The sequence below is a fragment of the Rhipicephalus microplus genome, chromosome X (genome assembly GCF_043290135.1).
Source record: "Rhipicephalus microplus isolate Deutch F79 chromosome X, USDA_Rmic, whole genome shotgun sequence".
NCBI classification, from domain to species: domain Eukaryota; kingdom Metazoa; phylum Arthropoda; class Arachnida; order Ixodida; family Ixodidae; genus Rhipicephalus; species Rhipicephalus microplus.
In genome coordinates, this window is record NC_134710.1 from 119,105,700 (window position 1) to 119,123,988 (window position 18,289).

General features: G+C 44.0%; 2 protein-coding genes across 18 annotated transcripts in view; one reads left to right on the forward strand and one right to left on the reverse strand.

The window, feature by feature from the left end:
* The window catches only part of LOC119176365 (uncharacterized), a 218,696-nt gene that overhangs the window by 182,295 nt on the left and 18,112 nt on the right, over positions 1–18,289 (forward strand). The window lies entirely within an intron of this gene.
* LOC119176363 (ranBP-type and C3HC4-type zinc finger-containing protein 1) overlaps positions 1–18,289 on the reverse strand; it is a 105,512-nt gene that overhangs the window by 13,909 nt on the left and 73,314 nt on the right. For 11 of the 13 annotated variants that reach the window (XR_012886943.1, XR_012886944.1, XM_075877482.1 and 8 more), the window contains 4 exons: positions 16,417–16,628; positions 13,042–13,259; positions 12,403–12,514; positions 9,340–9,618 (listed from right to left, as the gene is read on the reverse strand). Coding sequence is in view for 11 of the 13 variants with exons in the window: in XM_075877482.1 (XP_075733597.1) it covers positions 9,340–9,618; positions 12,403–12,514; positions 13,042–13,259; positions 16,417–16,628 (821 nt within the window). In the remaining 2 variants the exon portion in view is untranslated. Of the gene's footprint in view, positions 1–9,339; positions 9,619–9,639; positions 10,921–12,402; positions 12,515–13,041; positions 13,260–16,416; positions 16,629–18,289 lie in introns of those variants that run through there. The other 2 variants (XM_075877485.1, XM_075877487.1) reach the window with 2 other exon arrangements.

The window sequence follows — 18,289 nt, forward strand, 5'->3', positions numbered from 1 at the left end:
CAACGGTGTGAGTTTGGCCTAAGGACGTCTGCTGGCAATCGAACGAGCTGCGAAACTGGTGAAGAAGTTCTAGAAGCTTTTTGCAGTGTGGTTCTTCAAATTCGCCATCAATTGAGGGGCCAAACAAATTATTGTTTTCGTGGGCAGATGGCATTATTGCATTAACCTGCAAATCACTTTCACCGTCAAGGTCGAAGATGGAGGAAACGTCTAAGTCTTGGAATGTTCCAATATATTCTCTGCGACGCAAGGTTGTGGGAGACGGCAAGGAATTTGTGACAAACAAATTGGCAGCACCCGCCGAAATATCTAGAACTCCAAACGGCAACGCGAGGCTCTTGCGACATTGGAATGTTTGGGAAGGCGTAAACAGCACTGCAGGCTTAGACACATCGGCACAAGATAAGGGAAGAAAGGCAGTGCTAGTCGGTGGTATGTCGATGTCGTCAGCGACAAACAGCTTGTTCAACGGAAATTCCGGAGACAGGGCACACAACGCAGAGAAGGCCACTTCAGCACGAGCACACAGTTGATAACCACATGATTACAAGACAGAAAATCCCAGCCGAGGATCAGATCATGAGAACACGCCTGTAGCACAAGAAATTCAATGGTATACAAAACGTCTTGGATGAGAACACGGGCGGTACAGGCAGCTGATGGTCGAATATGGTGAGCACTGGCAGTACGGAGAGACAACCCCTTTGGCGTCATGGTAACCTTCCGAAGCAGGCGGCAAAGTTTTAAATCAATTACTGAAACGGCAGCACCAGTGTCCACAAGCGCAAGGGTACGGTAACCATCCACAAAAATGTTGATGAGGTTTGTCGGAGAAATGCGAGGACTTGATTCTTTCGAGGACGACGCAGTTAGTGCCTCCAGAACTGCGGCATCTAGTTTTTCGCGTCTGAAGGGCAGGGTCGACAGCGCATAGGCGACAGGGAGCGACAACGGGGAGATGGAGATCGGTGACTGACCAAGGGAGGGTGGTCAGGTGAAGAGGATCCTTGTTGACGTGCCGTGTTGTTAAAGCGCCAAGAGTCGTGCGACGATCTTTGCATGGTGTCGCTCTGAACGAGAGGGCGGCGGCGGCACAAGCGAGCCACATGCCCTGCGTAACCGCAAGAATAGCAAATCGGGCGGTTGTCTGCGGTGCGCCACGGATTCGGAAACGCTGCAATCGGCCGGCTGAACGGAACTGATGATGACCGACAGGGATCGGTGATGTAGCATAAGTGGGCTGTCGAGGTGCTTTGGCTGCAACGACTTGCGCATACGTCAAGGGTGCGGCCTCCAGAGGTGGTGAATGAGCGAAAGGCAAAGCGTCAGCTACCTCATCTTGTATGACGTGCCTTATGGCTGGGGCCAGATGATCTGGGGCCAAAAGATGCGTTTGTGCTGGCTCGGGCGCACTCGATAAAATGGAGAGCTGCCGAGCGACCTCCTCCCGCACGAACTGCTTTATGCGAGCCAACATGTCGTTCTGTTCTCCGAGAGTCAAGGCCGCGATCGAATCACGTTGTTCCAGAGAGCGCCGTGTTTGGGCACGTTGCTTGTGCAATTCGTCAAAACTCTGGCACAAGCTGACGAGTTCGGCAATGGTTTGTGGGTCCTTGGCTAACAACATTTGAAATGCGTCATTGCGTATGCCCTTGAGGATTTGTTTGATTTTGCTGGCTTCGAGCATCGCTGGGTTTGCCCGCTTGCACAAGTCAACAACGTCTTCAATGTAGCTGGTAAAGGTCTCTCCTGGCTGTTGAGCGCGCTCACGAAGTCATTGTTCTGCGCGGAGTTTTCGCACAGCAGGGCGATCAAAGACTTGCGAAAAGGAGGCCTTGAATGAATCCCATCTGGCAATGTCGGCTTCCTGATTGCGCAACCAGAAACTAGCGACGCCGGACAAGTAAAAGCTTACATGAGTCAGCTTAGCCGCATCGTCTCACTTGTTTGCTGCGCTCACCTTGTGCTAAGTAGCCAGCCACTTCTCAACGTCTTGGCCGTCAGTGTCGCTGAAGATCGGTGGGTAACGCAGTGGCCACACGCCGGGACATGTAGAGGCAGAAACTTGTGAGGTACCTTGGGTGGAGGGTTCTTCCCGCATTGCTGGCACTGCAGGTAAGGTGCGACTTCGTAGTTCGGCTTCGAAGACTACCCCGAACATCCACCAAATTATAAGGGGGTTTATTGAATAAAACCAACTGCCTGGTTCAAAAGGTGTCAGTCACTCTCAAGAGCTCAGCTCTTCGTCGTAGTCTTTCAGATGCTCCAACCAGATACTTTCTCTCCCTCTTCCCCACTACAATATATATATTGATTGATTGATTTGTGGGCTTTAGCGTCCCAAAACAACCATATGATTATGAGAGACAACGTAGTGGAGGGCTCTAGAAATTTTGACCACCTGAGGTTCTTTAACGTGCATCCAAATCTGAGCACACGGGCCTACAACATTTCCGCCTCCATCGAAAATGCAGCTGCCGCAGCCGGGATTCTATCCCACGACTTGTGGGTCAGCAGCCAAGCCACTAGACTATATATATATATATATCCAACACGCTATTCGAAGGTCGTAGGTTCGATTCCTGCTCACGGTTGGTTATTTTTTCACCCACTTTTCTTTCTTATTTCCATTCCATTGGTTCTAATAACTTCCCCTGTACATTCCTTGGCATTACTGTCTGTTAGATCTCATTAAAATTGTGTCAAAACACGGAAAAACGAGTCCCTAGGTATACACTTCTTTACCTTATATATATATATATATATATGTATATATATATATATATATATATATATATATATATATATATATATATATATATATATATATATACACACATATATATATATATATATATATATATATATATATATATATATATATATATATATATATATATATATATATATATATATATATATATATATATATATATATGTATATATATATATATATATATATATATATATATATATATATATGTATATATGTATATATATATATATATATATATATATATATATATATATATATTAAGATGAGGCGTTTTAGAGCGGCACTCCTTTATAAAACAAGAGAGTGGTCACGACAAGTCAAGTGGTAATGGCGGAACCAGCCAGTGTACCCAGCCAGCCAAAAGTCGTCTTCTTCACAGACTGAGTGATACCCCCTGCCTATCTGAGTAGCACTCATCTTCTTCACTACATTTTCCTCCCCTCCGGAAAAGAGCCACTCTGGCGACTCATGGGCAGAAGACAATAGAGGGATCGTAATACGGTTTTAGGCTGTCTATGTGGACGGCCTCACGCCCACGGCGTCGTTGATCATGGGGCTGCTCAAGTGGCTCCACGATGTAATTGATGGGTGAAGTTTGTTTAAACGGTAAGGGCAGTTATACTTGTACATCAGTTTCATTGAGAGACCACGGCTGGTTGAAGGGATGCGAAGCCAGACAAGGTTATCCGATGCATAAGAAGCCGGAAGCGTCGGGCTATCGCGGTGATGTTTTTAGCATTGCTGTTCAGCACTCGTGAGGAAGCGGGCAAGATGATGACACTCTTCTGCGTATTTAGCAGCTTGTGACATCGTCGTCGACTCAGCAACATCCGGGCGGTAAGAAAGGATGGTGTCTAGCGTGCAAGAGGGTTCGCGACCATAAAGGAGGAAGTATGGAGAGAAACCAGTGGTTGTTTGGACAGCAGTATTATGCACGTATGTTACAAAAGGGAGAATACTGTCCCAGTTGGAGTGATCGGTTGCGATGTACATTGACAGCATATCTCCTAATGTACGGTTGAATCGTTCTGTAATGCCATTAGTTTGACAATGATACGTGGTGGTGGTGCGATGAGTGACTTCGCATTCCTTGAGAAGCGATTCGACGGCGTCCGACAAAAACACACGCCCTCGGTCACTGAGGAGTTTACATGGTGCACCATGACGTAAAATGATCTGATGCAATGTGAAACGACCAACGTCACTCGCTGACCCAGAAGAGAGTGGTGACGTTTTAGCGTAGTGCGTAAGGTGATCGATAGCAACGATTACCTAGCGATTTCCAGTCAGTGTAATCGGAAGAGGTCCATACAGATCGATACCAACACAGTCAAACGGTCGGGCAGGACAAGGTATGGGTTGTAGTGGAGCTGGAGAACTTGGAGTGGGATTCTTCCAGAGCTGGCAAGCGAGACAAGAACATACGTAACGACGATCGAAGCGATACATTCCAGGCCAGTAGTAGCGGTGGGAACGGCGGGTGTAGGTTTTTAACACTCCAGCATGGGTGCATTGTGGGTCGGCGTGAAAGAAGGAGCATATGTCTGAGCGGAGACGTCTGGGAATAACTAGGAGTCATTGGCGTCCTTCGGAGAGATAATTCCGTCTGTATAGAACTATCTCTGATAACGAAGTGCTGTATTTGACGGCACGTACCTCTAGGGATATTTTGCGAGGTAGTTCGACTCAATAAGTTGATAAGTGAAGCGATCCAAGGATCTTTTCGTTGCTCCTGGAGTAGCATGTCGCTGACACAAAGTGCAGATATGTCGGGGTCAGGTGAAGACGGCGACTTGTCACTACATCGTAGAGGTGATTAGGACAAAGCGTCTGCGTCGGAATGTTTTCACCCAGATCGGCAAACGACGTGAATGTCGTACTCTTGTAGCCGAAGCGCCCAACGGGCGAGCCGGCCGGTGGGATCTTTTAACGAGGAGAGCCAACATAATGCATGATGATCTGTAACCATGCTGAATGGGCGCCCGTAAAGATTGGGTCGAAACTTGCCTATTGCCTATATGATGGCTAGACACTCTTTTTCGGTGACTGAATAGTTGCCTTCTGCTTTTGTGAGTGCACGGCTGGCGTAAGAGACGACGTACTCATCAAATCCGGGTTTACGCTGGGCGAGCACAGCACGGAGACCAACTCCGCTAGCATCCGTGTGTATTTCCGTCAGAGCAAGAGGATCAAAATGTCGCAGTATAGGAGGTGAGGCAAGAAGGTGGAGGAGTGTGGCGAATGCATCATCACAAGCTCACGACCAACTGGAAAGGTCGCTGTTGCCGGCGAAGAGGTCAGTCAAGGGCAATATGATAGAGGCGAAGTTGCGAATAAAACGATGAAAATATGAACATAAACCGAGGAAGCTGCTAAGTTCTTTTAAGGTGTGCGGCTTAAAAAATTCGGCAACGGCACGGAGTTTCGTCGGATCCGAAAGAATGTCATCTCTAGATACAACATGGCCCAAAATTGTGAGTTTTCGAGTGCTGAAGCAGCACTTCTTCAAGTTGAGCTGTTGACCGGTGGAGGGGAGGCAAGTACGCACTGTCTCGAGGCACTGAAGATGCATTGAAAAGTCGCTTGAAAATATCACGACATTGTCTAAATAACACAGACATGTCTGCCATTTCAGGCCTCGGAGGACGTTGTCGATCATGCGCACGAAAGTGGCAGGCACATCGCAGAGCCTGGATGGCATGACTTTGAATTCGTATAAGCTATCGGGGGTACGAAAGCCATCTTGGGGCGATCAGCCTCAGCCATGGGAACCTGCCAATAACCTGAGCGCAGATCTAGTGACGAGAAGAACTCCGCACCTTGTAAGCAGTCAAGGGCATCGTCTATGCGAGGTAGCGGGTAAACATCTTTGCGCGTGATCTTATTTAACCGGCGGTAGTCGACGCAGAAACTTATTGAGCCATTCTTTTTCTTGACTAGAACAACTGGAGAGGCCTATGGGCTGTTAGAGGGCTCAATAACGCCACGCTTCAACATGTCATCAACTTGTTCCACGATTATACGACGCTTAGATGCCGATACCGATACGGACGCTGATGTAAAGGAGCGTGAAGGCCAGTGTCGATTTGGTGAGATACTTTGGAAGCACATCCCAAAGTCAGTTGCTGGTGATCGAAGCTGGCGCGGAAGCGCTCAAGAAGGGTGATGATGTCGGCGTGCTGCTGGGCCATAAGGTTGGTGTCGATGCAGCGCGAAATTGCGTCAGTGAATGATGGGGAAGAGGGTGACGCGCAGCAGTCAACAGCGTCAATAGGTAGCGTAGTGGAGTGGTCAGGAATTACACGCGCACTCGAGGGATCAATGTCATCAGCAAAGCCCAGGCACTCTCTGCACAGTAACTTGGAAGACGAGGGAAACGGATTTGGAACATAAATTGCACTTGATCCATCGTGAATGTTCAGAATGGCGAAAGGGATCAGGAAGCACTTGCGGCAAACAGCAGTTTCAGAAGGCGTAAAAAAACAGTTGAGCCACTAGAGACTTCATAGGAAAGCAGAACTAGGGTGGAAGAGAACAGGGGTATCGAAGTGTCGGCAGAAACGAAAACTTTTGCAGGTGAAAGGGGAGAGTTGAGTGAAGCAGTGTCGCATAACGGCGCGAACTCCACTTCGGCGTGAGCACAGTCGATGATGGCATGATGAGTGCAGAGAAAGTCCCAGCCTAATATAATGTCATGGGAACACTGCGGGAGCACTACAAACTCGACGACATAAATATCGTCAGCAATAGCAACATGTGCTGTGCATGCAGCAAAAGGACGAATTCGTTGCTCGCTCGCAGTGCTCAAAACGAAGTCGTGAAGAAGCATTGTGACTTTTTTTAGTCGTTGGCAGTTTTTCAGTCATTACAGACACTGCGGCGCCAGTATCGACCAATGCAAAAACAGGTATACCTTTAACGGAGACAGCAACGACGTTGGACAGCGAAAAACAAGGTCTTGTGGAGTTCGAAAGATCCGCAGTTCTTGCCCCCGGAACTGCAGCTCCTAGTTTTCCTCACGGACAGGGCGAGGTCGACTTAGCATAGGGGAAAGGGAACGCCGCTGAGGTGAAGGCGACAGGCATCTGTTGTTTTGGCGAGGTGAAAATGTGTCCATGGTGGCAGGCTCGCCAAATACAGCAGGCAAAGGTCATGGTGGGAAATCATAATTGTTGGGCCGGACATCGTCACGCAGAAAAAATTCACGCCATCGACAAAATCGCGCTACGTGACCCACAATTCCACAGGTGAAGCATATGGGGCGGTTGTCTTGAGTGCGCCAAGGGTTATGAAAGTGTGGCGGTGGTGCTCAGGAGAAAAGACGGACAGCCTGGTACATAGGCTCAGTCCGTACGACAAAAGAGCGCGTGGACGTAGGCGTTCGCGACAAAGAAACGTGGGCGCTTGCGACAGGCAGACGTTGGGTTCTGTTCAGTGCTTCGGCATAGGTCAGTGGAGCAGCCACAAGTGGTGCATGAGCTGTTGGTAGCACCTCAGACACTTGCTCCTGAACTACTCACTGTATTGATGGCGCTAAAGTAGATGAGGCACCTTTGGAGGTATAAGGCACGAGGGACAACTGGCATGCAACCTCCTCTCATACAAATTGTTTGATCTCGAGTAGCAAAGTGGTGGGGTCTATAGCAGTGCCAGTCGACGTTAACGCGGAGATTGTTGCACATGGCGCGCTGGCACGACGAGTGGTGTCATGCTGTTTCCAGAGCTCGTCATAGCTCTGACAAAGTTGGATCGCTTCTGTTACCATTTGCGGGCTCTTGGCAACAAGCTTCTAAAAGGCGTCATCAGTAAAGCCTTTCAAGATATGCTCGATCTTCTGGGCTTCTGTCATGGCTGAGTTGCCATGCCGGCAAAGGTCTACCACATCTTCAATATAACTGGTGTCATTCTCACCATTCTGCTGAGCCCTAGTACGCAAGCGCTGTTCGGCCGGTAGTTTGCGAAGTGCTGGACGGCCAAACAAGTCCGCAAACGCCGTTCGGAAGGCCGACCAGGTGGGGAGGTCTCTCTCGTGATTACGGTACCACAGACTGGCAACATCGGTCAAATAAAATTGGATGACAGTAAGCTTCTGCGCATCGTCCTACTTGTTATGCTTGCTCACCCGGTTGTATTTGTTGAGCCAGTCTTCCGCGTCCTTGTCATCGGTTCCACTGAAGGCAGGTGAATCGCATTGCCGAAAGGAGCCGAGACAGACAGGAGCTGCAGTAGCTGGCGCCGAGGCGGCCGCCCGCTGATCCTCGTCCGTGGACATCGCAACTGGAGGCAACATACGGTTTCGCAATTCCAGGATTATGTGTTACCGAGCACCTCCACCAATTAAAATGAGCTGTTTTAGAGCCGCACTCTTTTATAAAACAGGAGGGCGATCACGACAAGTCAAGTGCTAATGGCGGAACCAGCCTGTGCACCCAGCTAGCCAAACGTCGTCTTCTTCACAGACTGAGTGATATCCCCTGCCTATCTGAGTAGCACTCACCTTCTTCACTACAATATATATATATATATATATTGTATTGTATTGTATTGTATATATATATATATATATATATATATATATATATATATATATGGGATATGGCATAAAGTGAGCGTTGTCAACAAGGATAAACATATTTATTTCCCAACAGTTTTGGGAGGACCCCTCCCGAAACTGTTGGGAAAAAAATATATTTATCCTTGTTGACAGCGCTCCCGTTGTGCCATATCCCATACCTTCACGAAGACCAACTGACCCATTGAATTATTACTCCCACTATATATATATATATATATATATATAATTTGAAGGGACTGTCAATGTCCATGTTGGCTGTCCTAGAGGTATGTCAAGCGACTGTACAAATTTGTTACCTATGTACATTTGACGTATAGTGCACATTCGCAGACATCTCATGGATGTCCGGAATATCTGAAATGTACATCCTGTCGTAAGCCTACCAGATATCCGTGCTTACTTGGGTATTTGCTCCTGTTTCTATTAATAGATAATTTGAATTCATTACTCCTAGCACTGTCATTTTAAGGCAATTATGCCTACTACATATAAAGAAGAACTTATGGTCATTCGATAAACTTGCTATCATATCTAACTTGGTTTTGTGATTTGCTTTTCTATGTACATTTACACTGAGTAGAATTTATTATCCAACAGAATACAACTTCTACCATTCAAGTTTTCTAATGTTTAACTTAATTTTCTTCTTTGCTCATGTGTTGCTTATACATAGCTCACTGTGCATATTTCAATATTTTATATATTTTAAAATCATGTTTGTACTTTCGTTAACCATCACCGATCATTTGTACACATCACAACAGCTACCACACGACGCTATCCATTCTGACATCATTTTTTCTACAATGTCAAAGATCTATTTTTTCAGTCTTGAAGACAGGTTCCAAGTGCCGAAGCACCTTTTCTGTTCTTTTTCACAATCTGAAGCACAAACGACAAAAGCTGTGAAGGCCATGTACACACAGAGTTTCACAAATAACATCAAGGAAGTATGATTTCGGTCTAAAGCATGGTGGGCATCACTCACATCTAAATATTCCTTTGTCTGCTTTGCCTCCTGGCCGTTGGGGGCATTAAAATCTAGCTCGTCCTGGTACTGGAGACAATTCTTGCCCTCGTGGATGGCCCGGCAGGTGAGGCAGTTTTGGTGGCCACACACAGGACACATGAAGGTGTTGACGTTGTCCTCTAGCATACACCAACCAGGACAGTCTGGAGTCTTGCAATGAAAGCTATTAGGTGCCTGGCTTTCGGCAGTCTTCACACTACGTGACAAGTGGTGCTCATACACCTCTGGGCTCACCAGCTGCAAAACAAAGAATTAGCACTGAATTTCGCCTGTACTAGCTCAAAAAAACATGTACGTTGCCCATTCATCAACTGAGAGCTTTTTTCTGTTTCTCACACAACAAGCCAATATTCTCAGCATTTTGCACTGCATTCTGCAACACTAACACAAAATGAACAATGAAGCTGTAAGGTAGTACACACAAGGATCATTCAAGATAGACACAAAATAACTTACGTTTATTAATTAAAATTTCAAACAAAAGCATGCCAATATAAACAAAATATCTAATGGAAAGAAACCTAAGCAAAATCCTTTCTTAAATGTAATGTGTACAACAAAATCCTGAATATTAGTGGAACATTTTTTTTTTCCCTCATGACATCACCGAACCTTGGATGATGAGTATGGCTTAATCAACGCCTCCTGTGAAAGATGCCGGCGACTTGAGCTGAAAAGCTCAATCCCGGCCTTCTCCTGTTCTCTCCTCTTCTGCTGCCTAAAAAGTGTCGGCTTCGAGCGCTCGCTGCAGCGGCCGCTATAAACTTTGCCGCCTTTGAGATTAAAGCAGTGTCTACTGCTGTCTCTGAGGCAACACGGTCGTGTCTTTCTGATGGCGTCACTTCCGAATCAAACGGAAGTAGTAGTGTCAGCTGCGAGCGCTCTTTGCGGAGAAAGCACTGTACTTCGAGGAACCTCCCGTCCACATAGGAAAGGGTGCGATGTCGCAGGCATCTTTCTAGAGAGGCGTTGGCTTAATGATATACACTGTAATTGCTTCGGCTATTAAAATTACCATGCCTCATGATTTCTGCACATGGTTCGGCTAATGCACACAACCTTACCGGTGATAGTAACTTAACAAGTAGTTGCCCTGTAATTTTTTAGATAGAATCAGCACGGACATTAATGCCCATCTGTCTAACAGGCACTTGGTTACAAGCTAAAAGTAAGTTTACACAACCCCTCAGTCACAATGATGATTGCCATAGAGTAACAGGCATACAATTTTTAGATCATGTGATTATGTTTGTATTCTGGGAGTCTGCGTCAACTGAGAGTAAACTTTTGCATGAGAAATTTAGTACCACCAGTTAAAAAGTACACTTTGATATGACTGCTTTAAATTTTGATACTTTTGAGAAGCCAGGGTGTCAAAGCAGTCGGAGGTTTAACGTCAATTGATACGGCGGACAACGGCATACTTCCTTCAAGTATTGGCTCCCACTTCTCCTGTAGGGATCCCCCTCTCCTAACTCATGGCTGTAAGTTGCTGCAGATATCAGAGAGTGGGAGCACCTTTTTCCTGAACTGTTGCACCTGAGTACAAATTAAGAAAGAACTTTATGCTTGGACAGTGCATTTCTGGGAGGTCGTGCACGTTTACAAGTGTCCAGAGGGGATTATGGCCGCATCCAAGATTTCCCCTTGGAAAGGTACACATTAGCATGTGCAAAGAGTTCACATTCTTTCTGCACACAGATTTTGCGGACACCCCACAAGCACACATTTTGAACAACCTAACCAAGTAATGTTTTCACATCAGCAACTAATAAGGACACATGTTTATTCAGAGTATCAATACATCAAGTTTTTTCGTGCCAAAATTGTACTGGAGACACATTGCCACCTGTTATGTGGCTATAAAAATTTCATTAAGCACTGAAAGCTGTACTACTGACGAATGCTTCAATATCAGAGAATTTACTGTTGGTAACCACAAATTAGACCTTTTAAGCTATTCTCTGTCTGCAAATGTCGAATTTGCTTCTCACACAATATTATATAAGAAACTGGAATTAATATGTAAAACTTTGGAATCTATCAAACATATTGTCAATGATTGCAGAACTTTAAACAAAGTACCATAAGAATTTGGAAGTCAAAAAAATGGCAGGAAGGGCAAGACGAAAGCTTGCGATGAAAGAAATCTGCAAACAGAGGTTGTGTACTTGAGCCGGCATTTCGACAAGTGGGTTTGTTCATAGAGTTTCCTAAAACTAACCAGAGGGGACTCTGGCACTGTGATCATTCAGTGACCACGGGAATGATATGTAGTAGACGAATTTGCCTAGTGTTTGTACCTGCGGGCATCAAACTGCACTTCTGGCTTTGTTTAGTGCTGTGTTTCAGTATTGTTTCAAAAGAAAGAACAAACCATTTTGAATTTCATGGCCCAATTTTAAATGGCAAGCTTAACACATTAAGGTGGTGAAGTGCAACTGCTGAACATTTGATGATTTTTGTTTCGTGACAAAACAGCTTCAAGCCACGCGATCCTCAACTGAGCCAGATGTACGAAGATTAGACTTATGATTGCCATGCTTGCTGAAGTGCCATGCATTGCAGCTCCAATAGACAATAGCACCAGAGTTACTTCTAGCGTATACTTAGAAAATTCTATGGGTTTGTCTTCCTCATGGCTAGAACTGCTTTCCTTAGTGCTAAGACCTTGGAATTGTTTAATTGAAAACACTGGGTAATGCCATCAGGGTTATTCTATGGGTTTGTCTTCCTCACGGCTAGAACTGATTTCCTTAGTGCTAAGACCTCTGAATAGTTTGAACAAAAACACTGGGTAATGCCATCAAAGTTCCCTAATATGCTCCTATTAATGAATACAGTACACCAGGTTTGTCCAAGATAATAAAAGCAATGCTAGGCAGCTTACTGCATGACACTGGGAGTGGTATCAAGACAAACAATTTTATTGAAGTGATGACGGTGCAACTATGAGAATGATTGCCACCTTCAATGAAGCTACAACTAAAAAAAGCATAGTAAATCCATGAACGTACTCACCGCCCTGATCTCCCTTTCTTGTAGATGACTGCTGCATGAATATTCGTTGTTTCTGAAAGGGCACTTTACCATAGCCTCTTCAGCATAGCGAACAGAGCTTGACAGGCACTCTCTGAAAAAAGAAAAGACAATTATATCTTAAAAAATATGATATTAATGTACATTATCACATGATTTATGATTGTGGGCTGATATAAGAAGTAGAAGATACAGTGGAACTTCATTAAGTCAAAGTCACTGGTACTGCGAGAAATCTTTGAATAAAGCGTGCTTTAAAATTAACGAAACACTAAAAGTAAGATGCAAGGAACTTTGGAATTCTCGAAAGTAATCACAGGTGGACATCGTTTGCTATGGCAACTAGTTTGCGGCTCTAAGGTTTATGGTTTCCAGCAATAACAGGTCCCAATTTTGCTGCAAGCATGAGGTAACACTGGACCTTACTGCTTCCAGCGCAAAACAAAGAGGAAAAAAAGGAAAATTGTCTTGTGGTCAGCTGAAATGCATGTCTGCAGAAAAGAAGACATGCTTCATTACAATACAGTAGTGGCAGCATATCACCTGTTTCTCGCGGTGCCAGTTTAATTGTTTATAGTTTTCCTTCAGAATGTTTACCAAGACTTCTGAGAAGAACCATACCTGCAAAACATGTGTAAGCAATCTCTCAACAGGACCCCTTGACCAGGCTCTATGCCTAGAAAGCAAACTGAGCACTCAAATGCTTCCATGCTTGGTACCAAGTCTTGTTCATCAAGTTCGACAAGCCGCATGTAGTCTTGAGGCAATGAAGTTTGAGGTGAAGGAGCTTGTTCTGGTTCCTCGACAGGGCTTCCATCTTCCTTTAACCAAAAACAAAACTGCAATGAATAGAAGTGCACTGCTACATAGTTATCACTGAATGACATTGTAACATACAACCCTCTTCACATTTTGTAAACATATTTACATTCCTATGATGGTCATATTAATGTACAAGACACAGAAAAATGGAGATGAATTAAAAGTGGTCAAACAAGGTAAACCCCATGCTGGAGCCTGTCTACAAGCTACACACAGCAGCGAGTCATCTTCACTAGATACACTGCAGAGCTGGACAAGTTGTTGTTTCCCATTAGATCATACTCAATGCAAATTCAAGAGTTTCCGTAACGTTTACCAAACAATGTGTGCTTGGCAATCTTTGCACTAATTTCCACTGGAAGATGACACAATGATGGGAAGTTAGCATCCCAGTATCATGTTTAGCAGGAGAAGGTGATATACAATGAGCCACTGCAGAGCTGGACAAGTTGTTGTTTCCCATTACAAAAAGAAAAACATGTTTTTCTCTGTAGCACTAAAGGTTGCTTATTAGTTTGCAGCACAAATGGAAGTAATTCTTAAACTAGATTCTTTCAGGCACCAGACACCACAGCCTTCATATAGTATATGGATCTTTATATCTCTTTCATGCTCATAACCGATTCAACATATTTTTGCACATAACTGACAACAAGTAGATAATCTGCAAAATAATGTGCTGGAATTTGACAAGATTGTAATTATTATTTAGCATGCAAAAAGTAAACTTTACGATGTTTTCAAGTGCTTCAAATACTGCCCCCAAAATTACAAACATCTTTGGGATGTGCAATTAAAGGTTTTCAAGCTCAATTGAACACAATATCAAGAGTGCCATCACCTTGAATTGAATAGTTTAATTTGCAAAGCCATTTTAAAAAATGAGGTTCACAGTCTAGCATTCACTGTTGTAGCACTGAAAGCACAAATGGAGAATTAGTCCCATGCACAGAACCCTCCATAAGTATGATTATCATTGTACAGCCAGTAAAGTGCGGCTCTACAAGCAATGCAGCCAGCTGCACTAGCGAGGTGCTCATATTTAATTTCTATACTATGCACATGGAGACAAAATGTGTCATGCATTTGTACCAATCAAGTGTTTTTTTTTTTTTAGGGGGGGGGTGCAACTGATTTTTTTTTATACTATATTCAATATTTATTATATATTCACAATTTTTGTAATTTACAGCACCTACGACAATGCTGCCACATAAGACAGACAAAATGTACTTTCTGTGCGTTTAGCATGCAACAAAGCACGCAAAAAAAAATTCCCCAAAATCACAATAATAACATAAATAAGACATTCTACACAAAAGCTTATATTTTAGCCTGTTGTTAAAAAAAAACAAGTTTACCCTTATTCGCTCATGTTGTGTGCTTGCTCATGCAGACAATTGTGCATAGTTTTTTATTATTATTAAAGGAGCCCTGAACCATAAATTATGCATGTCATTTTCATTCCTTCTTTTGAAACTGTGGAATGCACTGATATCGTTGCACAAGTGGTAAAACCAAAAACAAAGTTCTTTTAATAATGTTATTTCAATGCATAAATCACTTCAGTTTCTGACTAGAACAACACATGACTATTTTTGCAATCAGAAGGAACGTTTTATCAAGCATAAATGACGACGTTGGCTGGGCATTTTGATTGGTTTGACATGACAAGTCGAATTTACTATTCATATGGTCCCGGCTAGGTCACATTATTTTGCACAAAATATTATAAAAGTACTCTTTATACTTTTACAGTAACAAAAGAAAATATGAAATTTTGAAAACAATTGCAAAACAATACTAGGTGTGCTGCAAAATGTCCATCATGAGGCAACACTTGTGGGTATGTTTTTATAAAAATCACACCGTGATTTGAAAGTGCCACTGATTTCAGTTACAGAAATGAATGTTTGTCTTAGGAGGTGTGAACAAATGTTGCATCGTGGCTGGGGGGGAGGGAAAGCACTGGTGTAGCTTGGATGAAGGCAAGTGCTGGTGAGGATTAAGGGGGGCCATTGCCCCTTTTGCACCCCCCTGCCGACACTCATGGTGGCACAGTGAAATGTGAAAGGGAACATTTATCTGCTGTAGCTGTAAAGTTTGAAAATGAAAAACTTCTGTTACCATGCGCCAATTTTGACTAATCTTTTTACGTTCATCTCAATATTGAACATTACAGACACTCTGGGGCTGCAGAATGCAGACAAAAAATATTGTACGGCCCCCTAACGAAGCTGAACACAATGGGTGCAAGAAATGCGAAAGTGTATAAGATTTTGTCGTATTTTTTTAATTCCTATCAAAATAGGGAAACAGCGCACCAGCATGAAATGCATTTTCTGTTTTGTCTCAGCCAGTATTTTTTCGAATTTCAATAAAGGTGTGCACGAGAAAATAAGGCTGCTTCTGATGTGAACATGAAATTTGGTAGGTCATAAAAAAATTTATTTCATAAAAATATCTGTTTTTCCCACAAGGACAAAGCAATGAATGTGATAGCTACAAATTCAAATATTATACGAAGTAAGGCTAACAGCTGTAAGCTGTAACTCTAAAAAATGTCGCCATAAATACAGCTGCTCCAGGGAACGAGCTGGTTACTGTGCTGTCTGTCATCTCAATGTGAAGCAATCAGGGAGAGTACAGGGCACATACAGGTATACATGTCATCAACTGATGCTTATTGAGATAGTGCACACACCTGCACTGGCACCTTCCTCCTCAAGTTTACGGTAGCTGACTGCGTGATGCAGTGCTCCTTCCTTCCTCTGACACCCCTTCATGCTCCTTCTCGTAATGAAAGTTGAGGGAGGCATTTGCTTTTTCTTTGAGAAGTCACTGATGGCAGGTTTAGCAAGCAGAGCAATGTTATCGCATGCGTTCTTCATGTGTAGAAAAAGGCTGACTCCTTCCATCTCTGCTTCAGCCACATTCTTCCAAAGAGCTCACACAATTTCACTTGTATGAAGAACATACTACAATGTGCAGAGCAATGCTATCGAGTAGGACTTCATAGTGAAGATGAGGGCAACGATGACAGCAAAAACCCACCGAGAGCATCCATATAACATAATTGTTATTGCAATAACACAGTCAAAATGCCCATCCGAGTGATCAGTCGAACAGACTAGGGTGTGTTGAACGTGTAACTTAAATGTGAATCAAAATTACCTCATTGAGAGGCAGGTGAGCTTGAGCAGGACTATTGCTGGCTTCAAGTTGGTCATGTACTTCACCGGGTTCAGCATTGTAAGCAAGAGTAGTTTTAACATTCTGGTCAGCACCCACGCTTTGGCGACTCGCATCCATAACCATCGCAACACCACACATTGCACATGTACCTGGTTCCGTATTATTTATACCACATAGCTGACAGGTCCAACCTATAGAAAAACAAAATATTACGTTAAGGAAAACAAATCAACATCAATCATCAAGCAAGGCAGCTAACAGAAGGTTTTCGAACAGCCCTTGCAATAGTAACAGCTCATTTTGAAGTTCTTATATGCCAGAGTTTTTACACTTCAACAACTTAATGCAGAAAACACATAATCTAGCACAATTAAAACAAAAATGCCTTAGTACATGTAAAAAGCACAGTGCTAACATGATGCATGAAACAATCATGGAGGGCACATTTATACAAATGCTAATTACTCTTTTTAGAGTATAAAATTAACACTAGCATATAAATGACTGATTGACAGGTCCATTAGGTTTTTAGATTTAAAGCCAAGTGTTGAAAAGGGTTGTGCTTCATTTTCTTTATCGTCTTTTATTAGGTGCCCAAAGACATTATACAGTAGTGGGAAAGGAGACACTTGAGACATGTGAGCATCAGATAATTAGAGAACATAAAATTTGACAGAAGTACAGAGTTAAAATAGTTATGACTATAAAGTATTACAATTTAAAAGGCAAGTAAACATATTAAAGATATACACAGAGAGTAAAGAAGTAGATAAATGTACAATTATAAAACATGACTGAATGAATGAAATAGAGTGCTATGAGTACTATGTGTTCCTGTACCCTGTTATCAGAGAAGCTACCACGCAAACAAAGGGATCATTTTGCCAGCTTGTGTGTTAATTCTGCTAGCATGAATGCATTGTGTGGTTATATCTGGTATCTCATATTTCTTTCTTCTGTGATTACAATCAGTAAGCGTGCTGGGTTTCTGTACTATTACGAGTCACAATGTGACCAGCCTCAGCTGCAGCTTCAGCACTTGAGACATAAAATCAGGGTACTAATGTTTATAGCATGTACAAAATGTAGTGGAGCATACGCACTAACGTGTATGCGCCTTCCGAAGAGAAGGAAAAACCCCGTGCTCTGATTGCACGAGAACCTGGGCCGCCTTTTGCCAGACTTGTCGTACGGCCATTTTTCGTTGCGACATCGTTGCGACTTCTCCGGTTCAATAAACGTCATCACATTTGGTGGAGGTGCTGAGATCCCCAAGCAGACCTGGAGCTCCGCTCTCGCAAGTTGCCCGAGAGACCACTGCAAAACATGACTGACGCAGTCGCCAACCAGCCCATCCCAGCCCAGCCAGCACCACCGGCTGTCCCGTCTACCTGCCCCGGCGCTACTCGCCAACGGGACCCACCAATCTTCAGCGGCAGTGGCGAGCAAGACGTCGAGGACTGGCTCTCCTTGTACGAACGCGTAAGCGCCAGTAACAAGTGGGACAACGACTCTAAGCTCGCCTACGTTATATTTTACTTGGCAGACGTAGCTAAACTTTGGTTTACGAACCGCGAAACCGCCATCGCCAACTGGTCTTCCTTTAAGACACTCGTCACTGAAGCGTTCGGCCGACCAGAGGTCCGCAAGCTCCGCGCTGACCAGCGCCTGCGCCACCGAGCCCAGCAGCCTGGCGAGACGTTTACTAGTTACATAGAGGACGTGCTCGACCTCTGCAAGCGTGTGAATCCATCTATGCCCGAAGAAGAAAAAATTCGGCAGATTCTCAAGGGCATCGAGGATGGCGCATTCCAGATGTTGCTAGCGAAAAGCCCGAACACGGTGGCAATCC